The 24,680-nt window shown below is 46.6% G+C and overlaps 1 protein-coding gene across 3 annotated transcripts in view; it reads left to right on the top strand.

The window, feature by feature from the left end:
- Nucleotides 1-24,680, top strand: part of nup160 (nucleoporin 160) — a 112,293-nt gene that overhangs the window by 67,282 nt on the left and 20,331 nt on the right. For 2 of the 3 annotated variants that reach the window (XM_070871579.1, XM_070871580.1), the window contains exons 26-31: nt 2,287-2,383; nt 3,100-3,205; nt 5,909-6,069; nt 11,225-11,285; nt 15,086-15,196; nt 16,018-16,141. In XM_070871579.1, the coding sequence (XP_070727680.1) occupies nt 2,287-2,383; nt 3,100-3,205; nt 5,909-6,069; nt 11,225-11,285; nt 15,086-15,196; nt 16,018-16,141 (660 nt within the window). Of the gene's footprint in view, nt 1-2,286; nt 2,384-3,099; nt 3,206-5,908; nt 6,070-11,224; nt 11,286-15,085; nt 15,197-16,017; nt 16,142-19,489; nt 19,573-24,680 lie in introns of those variants that run through there. The other variant, XM_070871582.1, reaches the window with a different exon arrangement.

The raw sequence follows: 24,680 nt of genomic DNA, 5'->3' as shown, positions 1-24,680 counted from the left end.
ATAAGATCACCTCTCATTCTTTTAAACTCCAATGAGTACAGGCTCAACCTTTTGTCATAAGACAATCCCTTCATCCCAGGAATCAACCAGTGAACCTTCTCTGAACTACCTCCAATGCAAGTATATCCTTCCTTAAATATGGAGACCAAAACGATACGCAGTACTCCAGGTGTGGTCTTCTCTCCTTTTTATACTTTATCCCCCTTGCAATAAAGACCAACATTCCATTTGCCTTCCTGATTACTTGCTGTACCTGCATACTAACTTTTTGTGTTTCATGTACATGGATCCCGGGGTCCCTCTGTACCGCAACATTCTGTAGATTTTCCATTCAAATAATATTTTGCTTTTTTATTTTTCCTACCAAAAAGGATAAACTCACATTTTCCCCACATTCTACTCCCACCTGTCTTTGCCCACTCACTTAGCCTGTCTATATCCCTTTCCAGATTTTTTGTTTCCTCCTCACAACTTACTTTCCCACCTATCTTTGTATCAACAAATTTGGCTACATTACACTCGGTCCCTTCATCCAAGTCACTAATATAGATTGTAAATATAGTTGAGGCCCCAGCACCGATCCCTGCAGAACACCACTAGTCACTGTTTGTCAACCGGAAAATGACCCATTCATTCCGACTCTGTTTTCTGTTAGTTAGCCAATCCTCTATCCATGCTAATATATCCTGGGTTCGATCCCGTTTAATTTGTAGTCACTTTGGATTTGTATGTTCCTGAAGTAGGGAAGCACTGGGATAATTTGTAGTTGGGATAACATTCTGAAGATACCAATTGAGGCTGGTTCTTGCCCCTTCCCCTGGTACTCCATCAACTTGACAGTTAGTTCCTCACCAATGTTCAATTGACCGATTTAAATTTATTATCACTAAACATCTGTCTGTCTCTCTCTGTCCCTTGCACATCTGTCATTTTATTTTAAAAGATCCAGTCATTCTCCTGACCATGAAAATGCAGCTTATTAAGCTGTAACCTCGGTGATGGTTTGTGATGAGGTCCAATGCGGTGATGATGAAACATAGCTCCATCTTCATGGTTTGAGCAATGTCAAGGGAGATTAGCTGTAAGAAATCTATTTCAATGTCTTCGGATATTTTCAGGTCATTGGTAAAGGAGTAACAAACGCGGGTGGTAGTATAAGCCACCAGTCAGTCAGTCGGTCTTGACCCTACAGCATGAGCCCATGCTGCAAGGGTCTGAATCCACTACCCATCCCCCAACCATGCCTGCTCTTCATCTTCAACAGTGACCACCAAGACTTTGCTCCCCCACTGGCTGTAGATGGCCCAACTACTCCTCACAGGTACTGTTGGCGTCTGGGGAACTCCTCACTAAATGCACAGGTTTGGATCTCACCGACCCGACCCCTGCTGGGCCTCGACTGCCCTCCGGCCACCGGTTCCAATCGACTACAGTGCTGACCCGACCCCTGCTGGACCCTCGACTGCCCTGCAGCCACCGGTCCCAATCGACTACAGTGCTGACCCGACCCTTGCTGACCCCTCGACTGCCCTCCGGCCACCGGTCCCAATCGACTACAGTGCTGACCCGACTCCTGCTGGACCCTCGACTGCCCCTGCGGCCACCGGTCCCAATCGACTACAGTGCTGACCCGACCCCTGCTGGACCCTCGACTGCCCTGCGGCCACCGGTCCCAATCGACTACAGTGCTGACCCGACCCCTGCTGGACCCTCGACTGCGGAGGCGAGGACAGCTGGAGGAATCACGGCGGACACATGGTGCGTGTAATGCTGGCGGCCACCCTTTTTCCTTCTGCGACCCACCGAGAAACAAAGATGGAGTGGGATCGAGTTTAAAAAAAAACGTGAACGGGGCCTCCGTGTTTGCTCTCAGCCAGGGACTAATCCCTGAGAGAGTGAAGCATTGCCTCAAGTCCCTCACCCTCACTCTCCACACCTCAGATTTCCCACCATCTCGGCCCATACAGCAGTGCCTGGTCTCCGGTTGTCTTGGACCCCCTTGCCACTGGACCAAGACCTTGCGCTGCTAAGCCCTTGTGGAAGCTGGTGCGCAACGACCACCCCACATTAAAAGAATTCGCCCGCAGGCATCTTCCACCCTTTTTTAAAAAAAAAGTCTTCCTCGATTTTGAGGGACTGCCTATGATGATGATGGAAAGTGAAAGCTGTGGTCAGATACCAGAGGGATGTGGGCACAGTGCAGAAATATGCAGGAAGGGGAGTGGCTGGGAAAGTGAAGCCGTTGCTGTTCTCCTGTGTTTCACGTGTGTGTGTGTCTCCCTGTAGACAGCTGGACTGCCTGCGTCAATTGGTGGTGGTTCTGTGTGAGCGCTCACAGCTTCAGGATCTGGTGGAATTTCCTTACATCAATCTTCACGATGAGGTAAGCAAGACCTGGGGGGGACGGAGGAGAGGGTTCCTTGGCCAGACTGATTATCATTCTAGCCAGGCCCTGTTCATAAAAATACTGCTCTACATCATCCACTCTGAAAATCTGTGTAACATCAGTAACCTTGCTGATGGGACAGCTGGTATAGGTTAGTATAGTGCACACAGTATCTGTTGGTATAGATTAGTATAGTGCACACAGTACCTGCTGGTATAGGTTAGTATAGTGCACATAGTACTTGCTGGTATAGGTTAGTATAGTGCACACAGTATCTGTTGGTATAGGTTAGTATAGTGCACACAGTATCTGTTTGTATAGATTAGTATAGTGCACACAGTACCTGCTGGTGTAGGTTAGTATAGTGCACACAGTACCTGCTGGTATAGGTTAGTATAGTGCACATAGTACTTGCTGGTATAGGTTAGTATAGTGCACACAGTATCTGTTGGTATAGGTTAGTATAGTGCACACAGTACCTGCTGATATAGGTTAGTATAGTGCACACAGTACCTTCTGGGACTGCTGGTGTAGGTTTTGTTCGCACACACTACCTGATAACTTTGCGCCACATCTAGTGCCTAGAGGGCTCGACAGAACAGTCCATATTGTGGCTTTGCCTAAGTGCATGATTGAGCGGGTTGGTGGTGTGAGTATTGGAAATTACATACGATGGTGCTGAACCTCAGGCTCTCCGTGCTCCTGTCTTTCAGGTTGTTGGAATTATCGAGTCCCGTGCTCGGGCCGTCGACCTCATGACCCACAACTACTATGAGTTGTTGTACGCGTTCCATGTCCAGCGGCACAACTTCAGGAAAGGTAAAATGTGGGTCCAAGCTGACGCTCCCTGATGTGATTGCAGACCCTGTAAATACCAGCTATAGTGGCCTGCTGTATGTTTTGCTAAACGCATTTAACAGCCATTTTAAAAGAGCTGCCGCAAACTCGATGGGCCAAGTGGTCTCCTATGTTGTACTATTCTATAATTTTATATGCTCCTGCTGTCAGGGTTGGGAGGTTATCGCGAGTTTGGTAACAGTGCAGCACCCAGTCTGCTATTAAAGCCATAACATCAAATGACTATCCCAGTGTGAAATGGACAGTCGGCCATTCCCATACCATGAAGTACTCAACACCACAGACACTGAGGTGTGCACACTGTCACTGCCTGTACTATAATTGGATGCAGTCTGCCTCTCTCACACAAGCCTGTTAGGCAGTCAATCTCCTTTCTCTTCTGGTTCACAACATGTACACGAGACTTTGCAGTGGAGTATACAGAAATTACTTTATTGCTAAACAGTGAGATGATGATCAGTGTTATCTGTGTACAGGCAGTGGATATTTGGTTTCTGTATCTTTCGAACCCACTCTGACAAACTGTTGAAAACATGCTCTTTTATACAACCTATCATGACTACATCAAAGGAAAGTGTCAATGACATATCTATTTCCCAAATTATTTGAAAACAGACCATCTATGTAAACAGTACTGTTTACCTCTGTTCCACTTCCCCCTACACGAGACTTCCTCACTGAACATTTGCTAGCATCTTTGAAGTAAAAGCTGCCAGTGCAATCTGTATCTAACCGATTGCTCCCCGGTTTTAGTATCTGAAAACTAAAGTGTACATTTTCTTACCTACACTTAGTCTTTTACGCAAGTCCTTTACAGGCCGTGCTTTCTCCTCACCACACTTCAAAGTCATCCTGTTTATATATTAGAAAGCCTGTTGTTTTAAGATGCAAAAAAGTTTGACTGTTAGCCCTTAACTCCCCAAGATGTAAATACATCTATCCAGGATGTCTAACAAAGCCCATATTGTGTAAAGTTCCCCCTGCTTGCAGCAGTATGCTGGGCTGCCTGTCTACCCTTTGTCCAGACTAGCTTCACACTCTACATGTACCACAGGGCCTCAGGCTCCCAACATTGGACTGCCTCATGCCTTTCCCTCCCTGTCCTCCAGGACACATCTTCAGATCCCAGCCATGCCTCTAACCTGAATTCCCCCTCTGTCCATTCCTGTGCACATCTTGGCTGCCAGTCTCAACTCTATTCTGTTACTTCTAGCTCCCTTTATTTCTCTCAGACCTCATTCCCCTTCCTGTCGCTCAACCAAGCCACTTTACTTTTCTCTCGGGTAGTTTTCCCCCCATCCCTACCCAACCCATCACTACTCTCCTGCTGACCTACCCTGGCTCCTATTTCTTGTATTCTTATGACCCAAGCTTGAATCTACCTTGAAAAATCCCACAACTACCCTCTGTGTGCCTCTGCATTTTCCAAAGGGCATATTGAGGCACTTGTAGCTGCCCCCTTCTGAACAACAGCCCCAACCGCCCCTCCTCCTCTTGCCAGCTTTGCTGCCCACTGGCGACTGACCTCGCCAACCTCCCTCCTGAATGCTTACCACGTCCATCATTGGCCCCTTAAACTCTGCTGATGGATCCATAATCACCGCCTCCTTTATATTTCCCTCCACTCGTTCATAAATAGGAACAAATCTTGTTGATTGCGTTGATATCCTGGCTTTGGCTGAAACCTGGCTCACAGGTTGGCGGCAACTTGTCCCTTGACACTGCCCTGCTGAAACCGCCACGGTGGCGTTGTGACCCTCATTACCAAGTCACACTGTAGCCAAAAATCTGACTCTTGTTTCTCTCCTATCTCCTCATGCCCTCTCTAGCTCATCTCATCCTTCAGACCCACCACCTGTTCCCTTGACCCCATTCCCACTCAACTGCTGACCACCCATGCTAGCTAGCGTTGTAAACGGTTTCCTCTCCTTGGGTACTTCCCCTCTCAAACTGCTGACATTGCTCGCTCCTCTGAAACCTGCCTCGACCCCTCTGCCCTTCCAACCTCCCATTCCTCTCCAAGGCCTTGAACATGTCACCTCCCAAATCTGTCCTCACCTCTCCAGCAGCTCCATGTGTTGATGGTGGTTGACCATGTCACAGGCTGCAGAGATCGAGTGATTGTCTGACCATGGTGCACTTAGGTGTTGTTGTTTGTGACTTTGATAAAAGGCAGTTTCAGTGCTGTGGAAACCACCTTTTATCAAAGTCACAAACAACAACACCTAAGTGCACCATGGTCAGACAATCACTCGATCTCTGCAGCCTGTGACATGGTCAATCACCATCAACGCCTCTCCAATGTCCAGTGAGTGAAACAGCCCTTGCTCTCTCCTAGCCAGTGCATCTCCAGCAATGGCTTCTCTTCCCAACCCGACACTGTTGCCTCCAGAATTCCCAAGGATCTATCCTTGGCACTCTTTTTCTCATCCTTGACATCAGCCACAGACATGGGGTCAGCTTTCATATATATGTTGACTGACCCTTAACTCTACATCTATGGGGGGGGGGGGGGGGGTGCGTGGGGTGTGATGTGTTTGGATGGGGCTGATGTGGTGGGGGTGCGGGGGAGTGGAGGGGCTGGTGTGGGGGGGCACTGAGCTGGCACAGCACGTTTCACCAGTTTGGATGGTTTTGGTAACTTTTCTTTCTCTCCACTCCCAGCTGGGACGGTGATGTTTGAATACGGAATGCGTCTTGGACGTGAAGTGCGCTCCCTGCACGGGCTCCAGAAGCAAGTCCACTGTTACTTAGTGGGGATAAACTGCTTGCGGCAGATCCGACCTGAGTACGCCTGGATTGTACGGCCAGCGTCAGGAGCCATGGTATGAGAGTCATTCATTGTAAAGTGTTCCGAGCCTCGCATTACTGTGAGTGCGTGTGTCCACAAACTCCAATCAACACCAAGTGCTGCCCGCTGTACTTGGTGCCAAGTGACTTGGGCAGATGTTCCTGTTCCCCGTGGGGAGGGAGGGCACTGAGCAGCCCATTGTCCCTGAGTATGGGTTGGTGCATGCTGATGCCAGGTGTGTGGTCTGAGGAAGCACTGACCTGGGTGGCTTGCATCATTCTAATGCTCGAGGTCACATTGACCTCATGGTCTTGACGGAGACATGGTTGAGGGGTGATGAACTCTTTCCCCTTAATGGAGTTTCCCCACCTGGCTATTGTCTCACTCAAACTGCCGTGGTGCTGGTGTTGCCCGTGTCTCTAAATCACACTTGGTCTCTCGTTACCCCTCTGGCAACTTCTCCTTTGAGCATCACATCTTACTCCACCCCTTACGCCTCGTTTAAATCCTTGATATTTATTTCCACCCCCACCCTGAAGTATCAGATATCTTCTCTACTTTCTTGCCTCTGCACCGAGTGACTTCTCATCCTTGGTGATTTCAACCACACCTCAACTCCTCTTCTCTCTCCTGTGTTCACTGCCCTCCTTACCTCCCTTAAACTCTTCTACTCATCTACACGCCCACCCCTTGATCTTGTCATCTCACGTGTCCTCTCTACTCCCCCAGAAACTATCACTGACGAGGCAATCTCTGATCATTTCCTTATATCGCTCTCAACCCAGATTCCCCTTCCCACTTCTTTGTAACTGCCCCGCAAAAAAAAACTCCCCTCGAGTTCCTTACCACTCCACTTTCAAATTTCCAATAAATAAGTTCTTGATGAAGTAACAGAGGGTAGTGCAGTTGATGTGTAAATGGACTTTCAAAAGGCATTTGACAAACTACAACTGAATAGACTTGTTAGCAAAATTAAAGTCCATGGGAGTAAAGGGACAGTGGCAGCATGGATACAACCTTGGCTACGGGACAGAAAGTAGAGAGTCGTGTTGAATGGTTGTTATTCAGACTGGAAGGACTTGTACAATGGCCCTCCTTCAGTTGAATATTTTCACATTTCATTGTACTTTGTCGTTTTCCATAACTGTTCTAAATCTATTATCGTTACTGTTCCCCAACTGGTCCCCCACTGAAAAACACTCCACTTGCCCCACTTCATTCCCCAGAACTAGATCCAGCATTGCTTCCTTCCTCATTGGGCTGGAAACACACTGATGAAGAAAGTTGTCTTGTGCAGGAATTCCTCCCTCCCTTTGCCCTTTACACTGTTACTATTCCAGTCCATATTAGGACAGTTGAAGTCCCCATTATCACTGCACTATAGTTCTTGCAGCTTTCTGTAATTTGCCTGCAAGTTTGCTCCTCTATCTCCTTCCCACTATTTGATGGCCTATAGTGTACACCCTCTATTCTGTAATTTTAACCAAATAGATTGTTTTTTAATCCTCCAGTACGTTCTCCCTTTCTAGTGCAGTAACAGTATCTTTGATCGATTCTGTCATCCCCTTCCTTTATTTCCTTCTCTATCTTTGAATACATTGTAGCCAGGAATATTAAGTGCCCAATCCTCCCCTTATTTGAGCCAGGTCTCTTGTTATTGCCACTATATCATAGTCCCACATGGTGAATTGTGCCTGCAGCTCACCAACCTTCTTTACCACGCTCCGTGCACTTACGCACATGCACTTTAAATCTATCTTCGCCTGCTTCACATTTTCCCCTTGTCTGAACCCTCATGTGATCTTTACTCTAATGCTGTTTGTCTCTACCAGTCCTCTGTGCACCTTGTATCTTCTCTTCACTATTTCATGCCCGTTCCCCCTCCACCTGCCAACTGAGTTTAAACCCTTCCCCACAGCACTAGCCAATCTCCCTGACAGGGCATTGGATAAATTAAATAAAGCTCCCATAAGAACATAAGAAATAGGAGCCAGGAGTAGGCCAATTAACCCCTCGAGCCTGCTCTGCCATTCAATAAGATCATGGTCTTGGCCTCAACTCCACTTCCCTGCCCGCTCCCCATAACTCTTGACTCCCTTATCACTCAAAAATCTGTCTTATCTCCGCCTTAAATTTATTCAAAGACCCAGCCTCCACAGCTCTCTGGGGTAGAGAATTCCAAAGACCCTCTGAGAAGAAATTCCTCCTCATCTCCATTTTAAATGGGCGACCCTCTTATTCTGAAACTATGCCCTCTAGTTCTAGATTCCCCCATGAGGGGAAACATACTCTCTGCATCTACCCTGTCAAGCCCACTCATCTTTTATGTTTCAATAAGATCACCTCTCATTCTTCTAAACTCCACTGAGTATAGGCTCAATCTTTCTTCATAAGACAACCCTTTCATCTCCGGAATCAACCCGTGAACTTATCTGAACTGCCTCCAATGCATGTATATCCCTCCTTGCATAAGGAGACCAAAACTGTGCGCAATACTCCAGGTGTGGCCTCACCAATGCCCTGTACAGTTGTAGCAAGACTTCCCTACTTTTATACTCCATCCCTCTTGCAACAAAGGCCAACATTCCAGTTGCCTTCCTGATTACTTGCTGTACCTGCATGCTAACTTTGTGTTTCATGCACAAGGACCCCTCTGTATGGCAGCATTTTGTAGTCTCTCTCCATTTAAATAATTTTGCTTTTTTATTTTTCCTACCAATTATACTCCATCTGCCAAATTTTTGCCCACTCACCTTAGCCTATTTATATATCCCTTTGTGGATTCTTTGTGTCCTCTTCACAATTTGCTTTCCCATCTATCTTTGTATCACCAGCAAACTTGGCTACATTATACTCTGTCCCTTCATCCAAGTCATTAATATAGATTGTAAATAGTTGAGGCCCCAGCACCGATCCCTGTGGCACCCCACTAGTTACAGTTTACCATCCTGAAATTGACTTGTTTATCCCGACTCCTCTTTCCTGTTAGTTAGCCAATCTTCTATCCATGCTAATATATTACCCCCAATCCTGTGAGCTCTTACCTTGTGCAGTAACCTTTTATGTGGCACCTTATCAAATGCCTTCTGGAAATCCAAATACACCACATCCACTGGTTCCCCTTTATCCACCCTGCTCGTTACATCCTCAAAGAATTCTAGCAAATTTGTCAAACATGATTTCCCCTTCATAAAACCATGTTGACTCTGCTTGACTATTATGGTTTTCTAAATGTCCTGCTACTACTACTTTAATAATAGAGTCTGGCATTTTCCCAATGACCTGCTAGGCTAACCGGTCTATCGATTCCTGCTTTCTGTCTGCCTCCTTTCTTGAATAGGGACGTTACAATTGCATTTTTCCAATCTGCTGGGACCTCTCCAGAATCCAGGGAATTTTGGTAGATTAGAACCAATGCCTCCACTTCTTTTAAGACCCCAGGATGTAGGCCATCAGGTCCAGGGGACTTGTCTACCTTGAGTCCCATTAGTATGCCTAGTTCTGTTTCCTCCAGTGATAGTGATTGTTTTAAGTACCCCCCCCCCCCCCACTATTTAGATTAAAGCCCCATCTGCAGCCCTAGTTATTCAATTCGCCAGGTCACTGAAACATAGAAAGTAGGTGCAGGAGTAGGCCATTCGGCCCTTCGAGCCTGCATCACCATTCAATAAGATCATGGCTCATCACTCACTTCAGTACCCCTTTCCTGCTTTCTCTCCATACCCCTTGATCCCCTTAGCCATAAGGGCCATAATCTAGCTCCCTCTTGATGCCAGTTCATTGGATATATTCAACAAATCTCTGCAGCAGGGAATTCCACAAGTTAACAACTCTGAGTGAAGAAGTTTCTCCTCATCTCAGTCCTAAATGGCTTACCCCTTCTCCTTAGACTGTGACCCCTGGTTCTGGACTCTCCCAACATTGGGAACATTCTTCCTGCATCTAACCTGTCCAGTCCCGTCAGAATTTTATATGTTTCTATGGGATCCCCTCTCATTCATCTAAACTCCAGTAAATACAGGCCCAGTCGATCCAGTCTCTCCTCATATGTCAGTCCAGCCATCCCTGGAATCAGTCTGGTGAACCTTTGCTGCACTCCCTCGATAGCAAGAATGTCCTTCCTTAGGTTAGGAGACCAAAACTGAACACACTATTCCAGGTGAGGCCTCACAAGGCCCTGTACAACTGCAGTAAGACCTCCCTGCTCCTGTACTCAAATCCCCTAGCTATGAAGGCCACCATGCCAGTTGCCGCCTTCACCGCCTGACAGCTTTCAATGACTGATGTACCATGACACCCACCCAGCCCCAGCCTGGTTCAAGTGAAGCCCATCCCAATGGAACAGCTCCCTCCTATCCCAGTACTGGTGCCAGTGCCCCAAGAATTGAAACACATTCCTCCGACACCAGTCTTTGAGCCATGTGTTCATCTCTCTGATCTCATTTACCCTATGCAAATTTGCTCATGGCTCAGGTAGTAATCCAGAGATTATTACCTTTGTGGTTTTGCTTTTTAATTTAGCCCCTAGCTGCTCATAATCCCTTAGCAGAACCTCTTTCTTTGTCCTACCTATAACATTGGTACCTACGTGGATCATGACAACTGGATCTTCCCCCTCCCACTCCAAGTTCCTCTCCAGCCCAGAGGACATGTTCTTAACCCTGGCACCAGTCAGGTAACACAGCCTTCGGGACATATGCTCTCGGCTGCAGAGAACAGTATCTATCCCCTTAACTATACTGTCCCCTACCACGGCCACATTTCGTTTTACTCTCCCCACTTGAATGGCCCCCTGTACCACGGTGCTGTGGTCAGTTTGCTCACCCTCCCTGCAGTCCCTGCTCTCTCCACACAGGGAGTAAGAACCTCGAACCTGTTGGGCAAGAGCAAGGGCTGAGGCAGCTAGACTGCTCGCTGTCACTGGCACTCCAACCCCAATAACGGTGTGTGGCCAAGAGAGTACGTTTTCAGATCTGACAGTGTGGTGCTCCCTGATGGTTTGGTGGAGCAGACAGGTTCCACATTGCAGGTCTGGTATTTCACCCATTTATTTACGATGCTGACCCTGGTAATCTGCGGTTGTGTTAGGGAGTTAAAGGACTTCCTGTTCAACGCCACGCTACTCTCTGGGACACGCTGGCTGCAGTGGTGCTGGGTCCTTCTGTTTAAACTATTCTTCCTCCCAACAGTATGAGCGTCCTGGGGCATCACCAAAGAGGAGCCATGATGGGGAGTACACCACCACACACAGTGAGTCATGTTTTGTTTCAGCATTATATAAAGCATCTGCGATGCATCTCTCAATATTGATGCCTTGTTGAAGACAGTGCAATTGCTGCTCTGTGCCTGTGGGTGGTGCTGTAGAGTTACACTCACCGACATCAATGGCAGCTCCACCTCTCGCCTTGCCTTTTAATCCCGTTTCTTTATGGTTACTTTCTGACTGTTTGAAGGATGCGAGTTGTCGGTGTCTACTCTTTCAAAACCTTTCTTTATTTTTAAGACTTCTGGGTCACCCCTGAGCCTTCTCTTTTCAAGAGAAATAAAGCCCCAGCCTGTTCACCCGTTCCTGATAGGTATAATCTCTCATTTCTGGTGGTAAATCTTTTTTGTGACCTCTCCAATGCCTCTATATCCTTTTTCTAATATGGCGACTAGAACTGTGCAGAATATTGCAAGTGTGGGAACCAAGGTTCGATACAAGTTTAGCACAACTTCTCTACTTTTTAATTCTATCCCTCCGGAAATAAACCCTGGTGCCTGGTTTGCTTTTGTGTGGCCTTGTTGACCTGTGTCGCTACTTTCAGTGATTTGTGGATTTGTACTCCCAGATCCCTTTGCTCCAGATAGATTCTGCTGTTCCCCCCGGTCAATAAACTATTCTGCCCCAAATTGTGTCTCCTCTATAACAGTGCTTGGATCAGGATAATGGTCCCCAAGAGCCAAGCTCTTTACTTTGGTTCAGTATCTTGCTGCCAACTTTTACTTTCAGAAAGATTTCCTAAATAAATTAGTGCACGTTCGAGGATAATTCCCAGTGTCTCCTGAGGTAATGCTCTGGTCCATCCTGCTCCATTGTTGAGTTCAATAATAAAAATTATAACTTGTATTTATATAGCAACTTTAATGTAGTAAACGTCCCAAGGTGCTTCACAGCAGTGTTAGAAGATAAAACATAAATTTGACACCGAGCCATAAAAGAAGAAATTAAGGCAGATGACCAAAAGCTTGGTTAAAGAGGTTAAAGTTTTAGGGAGGAAAGAGGCGGAGAGGTTTAGGGAGGGAATTCCAGAGCTTGGGCCCCAGGCAGCTGAAGGCACGGCCACCGATGGTTGAGCAGTTATAATGAGGGATGTTCAAGAGGGCAGAATTAGAGGAGCACAGACATCATCTGGGGTTGTGAGACTGAAAAAGATTTCCGAGATAGGGAGGGGAAAGGCCATGGAAGGATTTGTAAACAAGGATGAGAATTTTGAAATTGAGGCATTGTTTAACTGGACGCCAACGTAGGTCAGAAAGCACAGAGTGATGGGTGAGCGGGACTTGGTGCAGGTTAGTACACGACTGCTGAGTTTTGGGTGACCTCAAGTTTACGTAATGTGGGAGGTCAGCCAGGAGTTAGTTGGAGTAGTCAAGTCCAGAGGTAACAAAGGCATGAATGAGGGTTTCAGCAGCAGAAGAGCTGAGGCAGGGGCGGAGACGGGCGATGTTATGGAGGTGAAAAAACGTAGTTTTAGTTATGCAGCGGATAGAAACATAAAATAGGTGCAGGAGTAGGCCATTCGGCCCTTCAAGCCTGCACCACCACTCAATAAGATCATGGCTGATCATTCACCTCAGTACACCTTTCCTGCTTTCTCTCCAAACTCCTTGATCCCTTTAGCCATAAGGGCCATATCCAACTCACTCTTGAATATATCTAATGAACTGGCATCAACAACTCTGAGGAAGAGAATTCCACAGGTTCACCACTCCGAGTGAAGAAGTTTCTCCTCATCTCAGTCCTAAATGGCTTACCCCTTATCCTTAGACTGTGACCCCTGGTTCTGGACTTCCCCAACATCGGGAACATTCTTCCTGCATCTAACCTGTCCAGTCCCGTCAGAATTTTATGTGGCCGGAAACTCATTTCCGGGTCAAATATGACACCTAGGCTGCGAACAGTCTTGTTCACCCTCAGATTGATGCCAGGGAGAGAGATGGAGTCAGTGATTAGGGAACACAGTTTGTGGCGGGGACCAAAGATAATGGCTTCGGTCTTCCCAATATTTAATTGAAGAAAATTTCTACTCATCCATTACTGGATGTCGGAAAAGCAATCTGACAATTTAGATACCAAGTAGGGGTCGACAGAAGTGCTGGAGAGGTAGAGCTGAGTGTCATCTGCGTACATCTGGAAACTGATTCCGTGTTTTTGGATGATATCGCCAAGGGCCAGCATATAGATGAAAAATAGGAGGGGGCCAAGGATAGATCCTTGGGGGACACCAGAGGTAACGATGCAGGAGTGGGAAGAGAAACCATTAATCATATTTTCTGGCTACGATTAGATAGAAAAGAATGGAACCAGGCGAGTGCAGTCCCACCCAGCTGGATGATGCTGGAGAGGTGTCGGAGGAGGATAAAATGGTCAACTGTGCCAACGGCTGCAGACAAGTCCAGAAGGACGAGGAGGGATAGTTTACCTTTGTCCCACTCTCAAAGGATGTCATTTGTGACTTTGATAAGAGCCGTTTGGGGACTGTGGCAAGGGCGAAAACCAGATTTAAGGGATTCAAACATTGAATTCATGGAAAGGTGGTCATGGATTTGGGAGGCGACAACAGTTCCAAGTACATTGGTCAGGAAAGGGAGGTTGGAGATGGGATGATAGCAAGCAAGGTGGGGTCAAGGGTTTTCTTGAGAGGGGTGATGACAGCAGATTTGAAGGAGAGGGGGACAGTAGCTGAGGACAGAGAACTGTTAACCATGTCGGCTAACACGGGAGCCTGAAAAGGAAGTTGGGTAGTCAGTATTTAGTGGGAATAGGGTCAAAGGAGCAGATGAGTTTGGACAAGATGAGTTTGGAGAGAACAAGAGGGGAGATCAGAGAGAAACTAGAGAAAGATGTGAGTTTAGGGCTAGGGCAGGGCGGAGCCTCAGATGTAGTTTGGCCCGATGGGCTAGGGGAAGGAAGGGAATTCGCAGAGGCAGCTGGTCGGATGGTCCCAATCTTTGAGACAAAGAAGTCTATGAGCTCCTCACATTTGTTGTGGGTGAGTGTGGTGGAGACGGGAGAGGGATTTAAGGAGACTGTTAGTCGTAGCGAATAGCAGCCCTCCTCCCCCCACTGCCTGGGACAGGGAGACCCCCCCCCCCCTCCCCACACACACACACTGCCTGGGATGGGGAGACCCCCCCCTCACACACTGCCTGGGAAGGGGAGACTGACCCCCCCCCCCCCCCCCCACCTCACTGCCTGGGAAGGGGAGACCCCCTCCCCCCCCCCCCTCCCCCCACTGCCTGGGGAGGGGAGACACCCTCCCCTCCACTGCCTGGGGAGGGGAGACACACACACCCCCTCCTCCCCCCACTGCCTGGGGAGGGGAGACCCCCCTCCTCCCCCCACTGCCTGGGGAGGGGAGACACCCCCCCCCCCTCCCCCCCCACTGCCTGGGGAGGGGAGACACCCCCCCCCCCCCTTCCCCCCCACTGCCTGGGGAGGGGAGACACACACCCCCCCCCCCCCCCCCTTCCCCCCACTGCCTGGGGAGGGGAGACACCCCCCCCCCCTCCCCCCACTGCCTGGGGAGGGGAGACCCCCCTCCTCCCCCCACTGCCTGGGGAGGGGAGATACCCCCTCCCCCCCACTGCCTGGGGAGGGGAGACACACCCCCCCCCCCCTTCCCCCCACTGCCTGGGGAGGGGAGACACCCCCCCCCCCCTCTCCCCCCACTGCCTGGGCTCATGGGGTGGGGAGGGGGGAAAACGATGTGCATGCTGGAGGGGATGGCGCGAGTGGAGTTGCCCAATGTCCCTGTTTAACAGGCGGATTTAATGTGTGATTACAGTCTGCCATCAGATTGATATAGTGGAGCTGAAGGATTTGGAGAAGGAGTACATGTTGGCACGTACACGACTACTGCTCGCAAAGCACGACCCACCATCTGCAGCGATAGCGGGTGAGGACTGGCAGCAAATTATCGGAAAAATTAATAATGTCCCATATTTGACTTGTTGCATTTCTACTTTGTTTACCTGGAGACCTTGATTAATTGGTAGTGAGTAGAAAATTCTACATGTACAAACACGTGAACGATTTTCAATTTTAATTCTCCTGTGTGGAGTGATGCATTAATAGTCTAACTGCCAGGACTGAAATACTGTGCATTGACTACCCATCCTCTGAGGGAACCAGTGCCTATTCCTCCCTTTCAAAGCTTATTTGATATGCATCCCAATCCTTGCCTCACCTAATCCCAGTGCAGACACCCCACTCTCAAAATCTGAGGCATCAAGACCATGTTTGCAGTGCCACCATTGCCCTGGTTGAGATCAGCTCACTGACCAGAGATGGAATGGGGGTGCTGTCCTGGTCTGTGTCACATCACAATCGCCGAGGATTTTATATATCCGTGCTAGGGATTTGGGCATTGCTGCAAGGCCAGCATTTATTGCCCACTCCGAGAAGCTCTGTACAACTGAGTGGCTTGCTAGGCCACTTCTGAGTCAACCACGTTGGGGTAGGATTAGAGTGGCATATTAGTACAATGCGGGAAAGGACAGCAGGTATGATTCTAATTCTCAAACTGCCGTGGTGGGATTTGAACACTCATCCTCTGGATTATTAGTCCAGTAACATCACCACTATGCTGCCATGCCCACGAGTGAGTGAGTGAATCTGCAGTATTTGGTGTTGTACCCTTGTTCAAATGTTGAATGAAGCTGTGCGGTGTGCCTCACTCAGTGCTTCCTCGGTATTTAACCCTCTGTTCTACTGCAGGGAGTGCCTCAGCTGAGGAGATGGTGGCCTTACTTGTTCAGGTGGGACTCTTTGATACTGCAATCTCCCTATGCCAAACCTTCAAACTCTCGCTCAGCTCCATCTTCGAAGGACTCTCCTTCAAGTAAGTGAATAAAGTTCAATAAAGTAAATGAGTTGACGGCACAAATCATTACAAATAGGTATGATTTGGTGGCCATTACAGAAACGTGGTTGCAAGGTGGCCAAGACTGGGAATTAAACATACAGGGGTATCTGACAATTCGGGAGGATAAACAAGAAGGGAAAGGAGGTGGGGTAGCTCTGTTAATAAAGGATGATATCAGGGCAGTTGTGAGAGATGATATTGGCTCTAATGAACAAAATGTTGAATCATTATGGGTGGAGATTAGAGATAGTAAGGGGAAAAAGTCACTGGTGGGCGTAGTTTATAGGCCCCCAAATAATAACTTCACGGTGGGGCGGACAATAATCAAGGGAATAATGGAGGCATGTGAAAAAGGAACGGCAGTAATCATGGAGGATTTTAACCTACATATCGATTGGTCAAATCAAATCGCGCGGGGTAGCCTGGAGGAGGAATTCATAGAATGCATACGGGATTGTTTCTTAGAACAGTATGTTACAGAACCTACAAGGGAGCAAGCTATCTTGGATCTGGTCCTGTGTAATGAGTCAGGAATAATAAACGATCTCCGAGTAAAAGATCCTCTCGGAATGAGTGATCATAGTATGGTTGAATTTGTAATACAGATTGAGGGTGAGGAAGTAGTGTCTCAAACGAGCGTACTATGCTGAAACAAAGGGGACTACAGTGGGATGAGGGCAGAGTTGGCTAAAGTAGACTGGGAACACAGACTAAACGGTGGCAAAATTGAGGAACAGTGGAGGACTTTTAAGGAGCTCTTTCATAGTGCTCAACAAAAATATATTCCAGTGAAAAAGAAGGGCGGTAAGAGAAGGGATAACCAGCCGTGGATAACCAAGGAAATAAAGGAGAGTATCAAATTAAAAACCAATGCGTATAAGGTGGCCAAGGTTAGTGGGAAACTAGATGATTGGGAAAATTTTAAACGACAGCAAAGAATGACTAAGAAAGCAATAAAGAAAGGAAAGATAGATTACGAAAGTAAACTTGCGCAAAACATAAAAACAGATAGTAAAAGCTTTTACAGATATATAAAATGGAAGATAGTGACTAAAGTAAATGTTGGTCCCTTAGAAGATGAGAAGGGGGATTTAATAATGGGAAATGTGGAAATGGCTGAGACCTTAAACAAACAATTATTTTGCTTCGGTCTTCACAGTGGAAGACACAAAAACCATGCCAAAAATTGCTGGTCATGGAAATGTGGGAAGGGAGGACCTTGAGGCAATCACTATCACTAGGGGGGTAGTGCTGGATAAGCTAATGGGACTCGAGGTAGACAAATCCCCTGGTCCTGATGAAATGCATCCCAGGGTATTAAAAGAGATGGCGGAAGGTATAGCAGATGCATTCGTTATAATCTACCAAAATTCTCTGGACTCTGGGGAGGTACCAGCGGATTGGAAAGTAGCTAATGTAATGCCTCTGTTTAAAAAAGGGGGCAGACAAAAGGCAGGTAAGTATAGGCCGGTTAGTTTAACATCTGTAGTGGGGAAAATGCTTGAAGCTATCATTAAGGAAGAAATAGCGGGACATCTAGATAGGAATAATGCAAACAAGCAGACGCAGCATGGATTCATGAAAGGGAAATCATATTTAACTAATTTACTGGAATTCTTTGAGGATATAACGAGCATGGTGGATAGAGGTGTACCGATGGATGTGGTGTATTTAGATTTCCAAAAGGCATTCGATAAGGTGCCACACAAAAGGTTACTGTAGAAGATAAAGGAGTCAGAGGAAATGAATTAGCATGGATCGAGAATTGGCTGGCTAACAGAAAGCAGAGAGTCGGGATAAATGGGTCCTTTTCGGGTTAGAAATCGGTGGTTAGTGGTGTGCCACAGGGATCGGTGCTGGGACCACAACTGTTTACAATATACATAGATGACCTGGAAGAGGGGACAGAGTGTAGTGTAAAATTTGCAGATGACACAAAGATTAGTGGGAAAGCGGGTTGTGTAGAGGACACAGAGAGGCTGCAAAGAGATTTAGATAGGTTAAGCAAATGGGCTAAGGTTTAGCAGATGGAATACAATGTCGGAAAATGTGAGGTCATCCACCTTGGGGGAAAAAAAACAGTAAAAGGGAATATTATTTGAATGGGGAGAAATTACAACATGCTGTGGTGCAGAGGGACCTGGGGGTCCTTGTGCATGAATCCCAAAAAGTTAGCTTGCAGGTGCAGCAGGTAACCAGGAAGGCAAATGGAATGTTGGCCTTCATTGCGAGAGAGATGGAGTACAAAATCAGGGAGGTCCTGCTGCAACTGTACAGGGTATTGGTGAGGCCGCACCTGGAGTACTACGTGCAGTTTTGGTCACCTTACTTAAGAAAGGATATAGTAGCTTTGGAAGGGGGTACAGAGACGATTCACTAGGCTGATTCCGGAGATGAGGGGGTTACCTTATGATGATAGATTGAGTAGACTGGGTCTTTACTTGTTGGAGTTCAGAAGGATGAGGGGGGATCTTATAGAAACATTTAAAATAATGAAAGGGATAGACAAGATAGAGGCAGAGAGGTTGTTTCCACTGGTCGGGGAGACTAGAACTAGGGTGCACAGCCTCAAAATACGGGAGAGTCAATTTAAAACCGAGTTGAGAAGGAATTTCTTCTCCCAGAGGGTTGTGAATCTGGAATTCTCTGCCCAAGGAAGCAGTTGAGACTAGCTCATTGAATGTATTCAAATCACAGATAGATTTTTAACCAATAAGGGAATTAAGGGTTATGGGGAGCGGGCGGGTAAGTGGAGCTGAGTCCATGGCCAAATCAGCCATGATCTTTTTGAATGGCGGAGCAGGCTCGAGGGGCTAGATGGCCTACACCTGTTCCTAATTCTTATGTGGAATTCTCCGCCCTCCCGCAGAATTCTAGAGCACATTATCCGAGATCAGTGGAACTGATCCCTTGAAGTGAACGGGTTGCTCTGGATGAAGCGGTACTTATGAAGTCTGGCGAGCATGTTAGCATAAGAAATATGAGCAGGAGTCTGCTCCGCCATTCACTTAGATCATGGCTGACCTTTGACCTCAACTCCACCTTCCCGCCCAATCCCCATATCCCTTGATTTCCTTAGTCCAAAAAGTTAAAAATCTCAGCCTTAAATATACTCAACGACTGAGCATCCCCTGCCCTCTGCAATAGAGAATACCAAAGATTCACAACCTTCTGAAGAAAGAAATTTCTCCTGATCTCAATCCTACATAGCCGACCTCTTATCCTGAGACTGTACCCCCTGGTTCTTACTGCATCCAGCCTGTCCAGCCCTCTCAGAATCTTGTATGTTTCAATGGGATCACCTCTCATTCTTCTAAACTCCAGAGAGTATCGGCCTAGTCTACTCAACCTCTCCTCATAGGACAGCCCTCTCATCCCAGGAATCAATCTAGTGAACCTTTGTTGCACCCCCTCTAAGGTAAGCATATCCTTCCTTGGACACACTACTCACTTAACCTGTCTGTCCCTTTGCAGACTCATAGCTTACTTCCCCTTGTATCGTCAGTTATCTTGGATACATTATTCTCAGTCCCTTCATCTAGGTCATAAATATAGATTGTAAATAGCCGAGGCGCCAGCATCGATCCTTGCAGCAACCCACGAATAACGTCCTGCCAACCTGAAAATAACCTGTTATTCCTACTCTGTTGTCTGTCTGTTAACCAATCCTCTATCCGTGCTAATCTATTATCCCCAACCCCATGAGCCCTTGTATTGTGAAACAACCTTTCATGTGGCACCTTTTCAAATGCCTTTTGAAAATCCAAATATACTACATTCACTGGTTTCCCTTTATCTACCCTGCTGGTTACATCCTCAAAGAAAACTCTCCAATAGATTTATCAATCACTATTTCCCTTTCCTAAAACCATGTTGACTCTTGCCTAATGGTTTTCTAATGCTACCTTCCAATCCACTGGGACCATTCCAGAATCTAGGGCATTTTGAAAGATTACAATCAATGCATCCACCATCTCTGCAGCCACCTCTCTTAGAACCCTAGGTGTAGGCCATCAGGCCCAGGGGATTTGGTCGTATTAATCTCGAGTACTTTTTCTTTACTAATGGTGATTATTTCAGGCTCCCACTATTTCTGCTATGTTTTTTGTGCCTTCTACTATGAAGACAGATGCAAAATATTTGTTTGACATCTTTCCCATTATAATTTTCCCTGTCTCAGCCTCTCCGAGACCCACAATTACTTTTGCTACTCTCTTCCTTTTTACATACTTGTAGAAGCTCTTACAATCTGTTTTTATATTAATTTACTTTCATAATCTTATCTCTCTCTCTCTCTCTCTCTCTCTCTTATTTTTACTCTTATTCTATTTTCTCCTATCAACTTTATTGGTCATCCTTTGCTGGATTCTAAAACTTCCAATCCCCAGGCTTGCTACTCTCAGCAACATTGTAAGCCTCGTCTTTTAATCTAATACTACCCGTAACCTCTTTAGTTAGCCACGGATGAATCACTTTTCCCGTGGCGTTTCGACTCATGGAATGCATATTGAGAATTATGAAATATTTCTTTGCTTACTACCATCATACCTTTTAATCTAATTTCCCAATCTACTTTAGCCAACTCGCCCCGCATATCTCTGCACTTGGCTTTATTTAAGTTTAATGCTCTAGTTTTGGACTTAAGTACATCAGTTTCTAACTCAGTATGAAATTCTATCATGTTATGATCACTCTTCCCCAGAGGATCCTGTACTATGAGATTAATTAACCTGGTCTCATTCCACAAGAAAAGATCTAAAATAGTCTGTTTACTGACTGGTTCCACATCATTCTTCTCTGAAACTGTCTCGAATGCATTCCAGGAACTTGGCCTCCAAATTACATTTGCCAATTTGATATGTCCGGTCTATGTGAAGGTTAAAGTACCCCACGAATTTGCATTATGGTTATGTGGATCTCCCTGTGGTGTATGCTAACTGTTGGCATGCTGATCAAAGATGAGACTGCTCTCTCTCAGATTTGCTGTGAAATGGCTCCTTTCTGATAGGAGAGCTGAGTTTGTAGGTTTAAGCAGCGGCTCCACAACACTGCAGGTGTGGGCATTCTCGGAGATATTCACTGAAACTTTGATTAAGGCAGAGAATGCCCATTAGAAACATAGAAAATAGGTGCAGGTGTAGGCCATTTGGCCCTTCGAGCCTGCACCGCCATTCGATAAGATCATGGCTGATCATGCAACTTCAGTACCCTCTTCCTGCTTTCTCTCCTTCCCCCTTGATCCCTTTAGCTGTAAGGGCCATATCTAACTCCCTCTTGAATATATCCAATGAACTGGCATCAACAACTCTCTGCAGCAGGGAAGTCCATAGGTTAACAACTCTTGATTGAAGAAGTTTCTCCTCATCTCAGTCCTAAATGGCTTACCCCTTATCCTAAGACTGTGTCCCCTGGACTTCCCCAACATCGGGAACATTCTACCCGCATCTAACCTGTCCAGTCCCGTTAGAATCTTGTATGTTTCTGAGAGATCCCCTCTCGTCCTTCTAAACTCCAATGTATAAAGGCCCAGTTGATCCAGTCTCTCCTCATATGACAGTCCAGCCATCCCGGGAATCAGTCTGGTGAACCTTCGCTACATTCCCTCAATAGCAAGAACGTCCATCCTCAGATTAGGAGACCCAAACTGGACACAATATTCCAGGTGAGGCCTCACCCAAGGCCCTGTACAACTGCAGTAATTACCTCCCTGCTCCTATACTCAAATCCCCTAGCTATGAAGGCCAACATACCATTTGCCGCCTTCACCGCCTGCTGTACCTGTGTGCCAACTTTCAATGACTGATGAACCATGACACCCAGGTCTCGTTGCACCTCCGCTTTTCCTAATCTGCCACCATTCAGATAATCTGTCTTTGAGTTTTTGCCCCCAAAGTGGATAACCTCACATTTATCCACATTATACTGCATCTGCCATGCATTTGCGCACTCACCTAACCTGTCTAAGTCACCCTGCAGCCTCTTAGCGTCCTCCTCACAGCTCTCACCACCACCCATTTTAGTATCATCTGCAAACTTGGAGATATTACACTCAATTCCTTCATCCAAATCATTGATCTATATTGTAAATAGCTGGGGTCCCAGCACTGAGTCCTACGGCACTCCACTAGTCACTGCCTGCCATTCTAAAAAGGACCCTTTTATCCCGACTCTCTGCTTCCTGTCTGCCAGCCAGTTCTCTATCCACGTCAATACATTACCCCCAATACCATGTGCTTTGATTTTGCACACCAATCTCTTGTGTGGAACCTTGTCAAAAGCCTTTTGAAAGTCTAAATACACCACATTCACTGGTTCTCCCTTGTCCACTCTACTAGTTACATCCTCAAAAGAATTCTGGAAGATTTGTCAAGCATGATTTCCCCTTCATAAATCCATGCTGACTTGGACCGATCCTGTCACTGCTTTCCAAATGCGCTGCTATTTCATCCTTAATAATTGATTCCAACATTTTCCCCACCACTGCTGTCAGGCTATAACTGGTCTATAATTACCCACTTTCTCTCTCCCTCCCTTTTTAAAAAGTGGTGTTACATTAGCTACCCTCCAGTTCATAGGAACTGATCCCGAGTCGATAGACTATTGGAAAATGATCACCAATGCATCTACTATTTCTAGGACCACTTCCTTAAGTAGTCTGGGATGCAGACTATCAGGCCCCGGGTATTTATCAGCCTTCAATCCCATCAATTTCCCTAATACAATTTCCCGCCTAATAAGGATATTCTTCAGTTCCTCCTTCTCACTAGACCCTCAGTCCCCTAGCACTTCCTGAAGGTTATTTGTGTCTTCCTTCGTGAAGACAGAACCAAAGTATTTGTTCAATTGGTCTGCCATTTCTTTGTTCCCCATTATAAATTCACCTGAATTTGACTGCAAGGGACCTACGTTTGTCTTCACTAATCTTTTTCTCTTCACATATCTACAGAAGCTTTTGCAGTCAGTTTTTATGTTCCCGGCAAGCTGTTATACTCTGTTTTCCCCCTCTTAATTAAACCTTTTGTCCTCCTCTGCTGAATTCTAAATTTCTCCCAGTCCTCAGGTTTGCTGCTTTTTCTGGCCAATTTATATGCCTCTTCCTTGGATTTAACACTATCCTTCATTTCCCTTGTTAGCCACGGTTGAGCCACCTTCCCCGTTTTATTTTTACTCCAGACAGGAATGTTCAATTGCTGAAGTTCATCCATGTGATCTTTAAATGTTTGCCATTGCCTATCCACCGTCAACTCTAAGTATCATTTGCCAGTCTATTCTAGCCAATTCACACCTCAAACCATCGAAGTTACCTTTCTTTAAGTTCAGGACCCTCGTTTCTGAATTAACTGTCACTCTCCATCCTAATAAAGAATTCTACCATGTTATGATCACTCTTCCCCAAAGGGTCTCGCACAACAAGATTGCTAATTAGTCCTTTCTCATTACACATCACCCAGTATAGGATGGCCAGCTCCCTGGTTGGTTCCTCGACATAATGGTCTAGAAAACCATCCCTAATACACTCCAGGAAATCCTCTTCCACTGCATTGCTACCAGTTTGGTTAGCCCAATCAATATGTAGATTAAAGTCACCCATGATAACTGCTGTACCTTCATGCATGCATCCCTAATTTATTGTTTGATGCTGTCCCCAACCTTACTACTACTGTTTGGTGGCCTGTACACAACTCCCACTAGCGTTTTCTGCCCCTTGGTATTCCGCAGCTCTACCCATACATATTCCACATCATCCAAGCTAATGTCCTTTCTTACTATTACATTAATTTCCTCTTTAACCAGCAATGCCACCCCACCTCCTTTTCCTTTCTGTCTATCCTTCCTAAATGTTGAGTACCCCTGGATGTTGAGTTCCCAGCCTTGGTCACCCTGGAGCCATGTCTCCGTGATGCCAGTTATATCATACCCGTTAACTGCTATCTGCGCAGTTAATTCGTCCACCTTATTCCGAATACTCCTCGCATTGAGGCACAGAGCCTTCAGGTTGTCTTTCTAACACACTTTGCCCCTTTAGAATTTTGCTGTAATGTGGCCCTAGTACAGGACAGGGAGACGGTGTGGGGCTGAATAATTCAGCCGAGTCCATTAATACAGGGCAGGGTGCGGGGCTGAATAAGGCAGAGAGAGCCCATTAGTACAGTGCAGGGAGACAGGGTGTGGGTTATCAGTAAGGCAGAGAGAGTCCATTAGTGCAGTGCAGGGTGTGTCTAAATGTGGCAGAGAGAGTCATAGAATCATAGAAATTTACGCATGGAAAGAGGTCATTTTGGCCTATTGTGTCCGTGCCGGCTGACCAAGTGCTATCCAGCCTAATCTCACTTTCCAGCTCTTGGTCCGTAGCCCTGTAGGTTACGGCACTTCAACTGTACATCCAAGTACTTTTTAAATGTGGTGAGGGTTTCTGCCTCTACCACCCTTTCAGGCAGTGAGTTCCAGACCCCCACAACCCTCTAGGTGAAAACATTACCCCTCTAAACCTCCTTTCGATTACTTTAAATCGGTG

The sequence above is a fragment of the Pristiophorus japonicus genome, unplaced genomic scaffold (assembly GCF_044704955.1).
Source record: "Pristiophorus japonicus isolate sPriJap1 unplaced genomic scaffold, sPriJap1.hap1 HAP1_SCAFFOLD_266, whole genome shotgun sequence".
Lineage (NCBI taxonomy): Eukaryota > Metazoa > Chordata > Chondrichthyes > Pristiophoridae > Pristiophorus > Pristiophorus japonicus.
The sequence above is the reverse complement of the archived record's forward strand: the minus strand, read 5'-3'. Positions and strand labels throughout refer to the sequence as shown.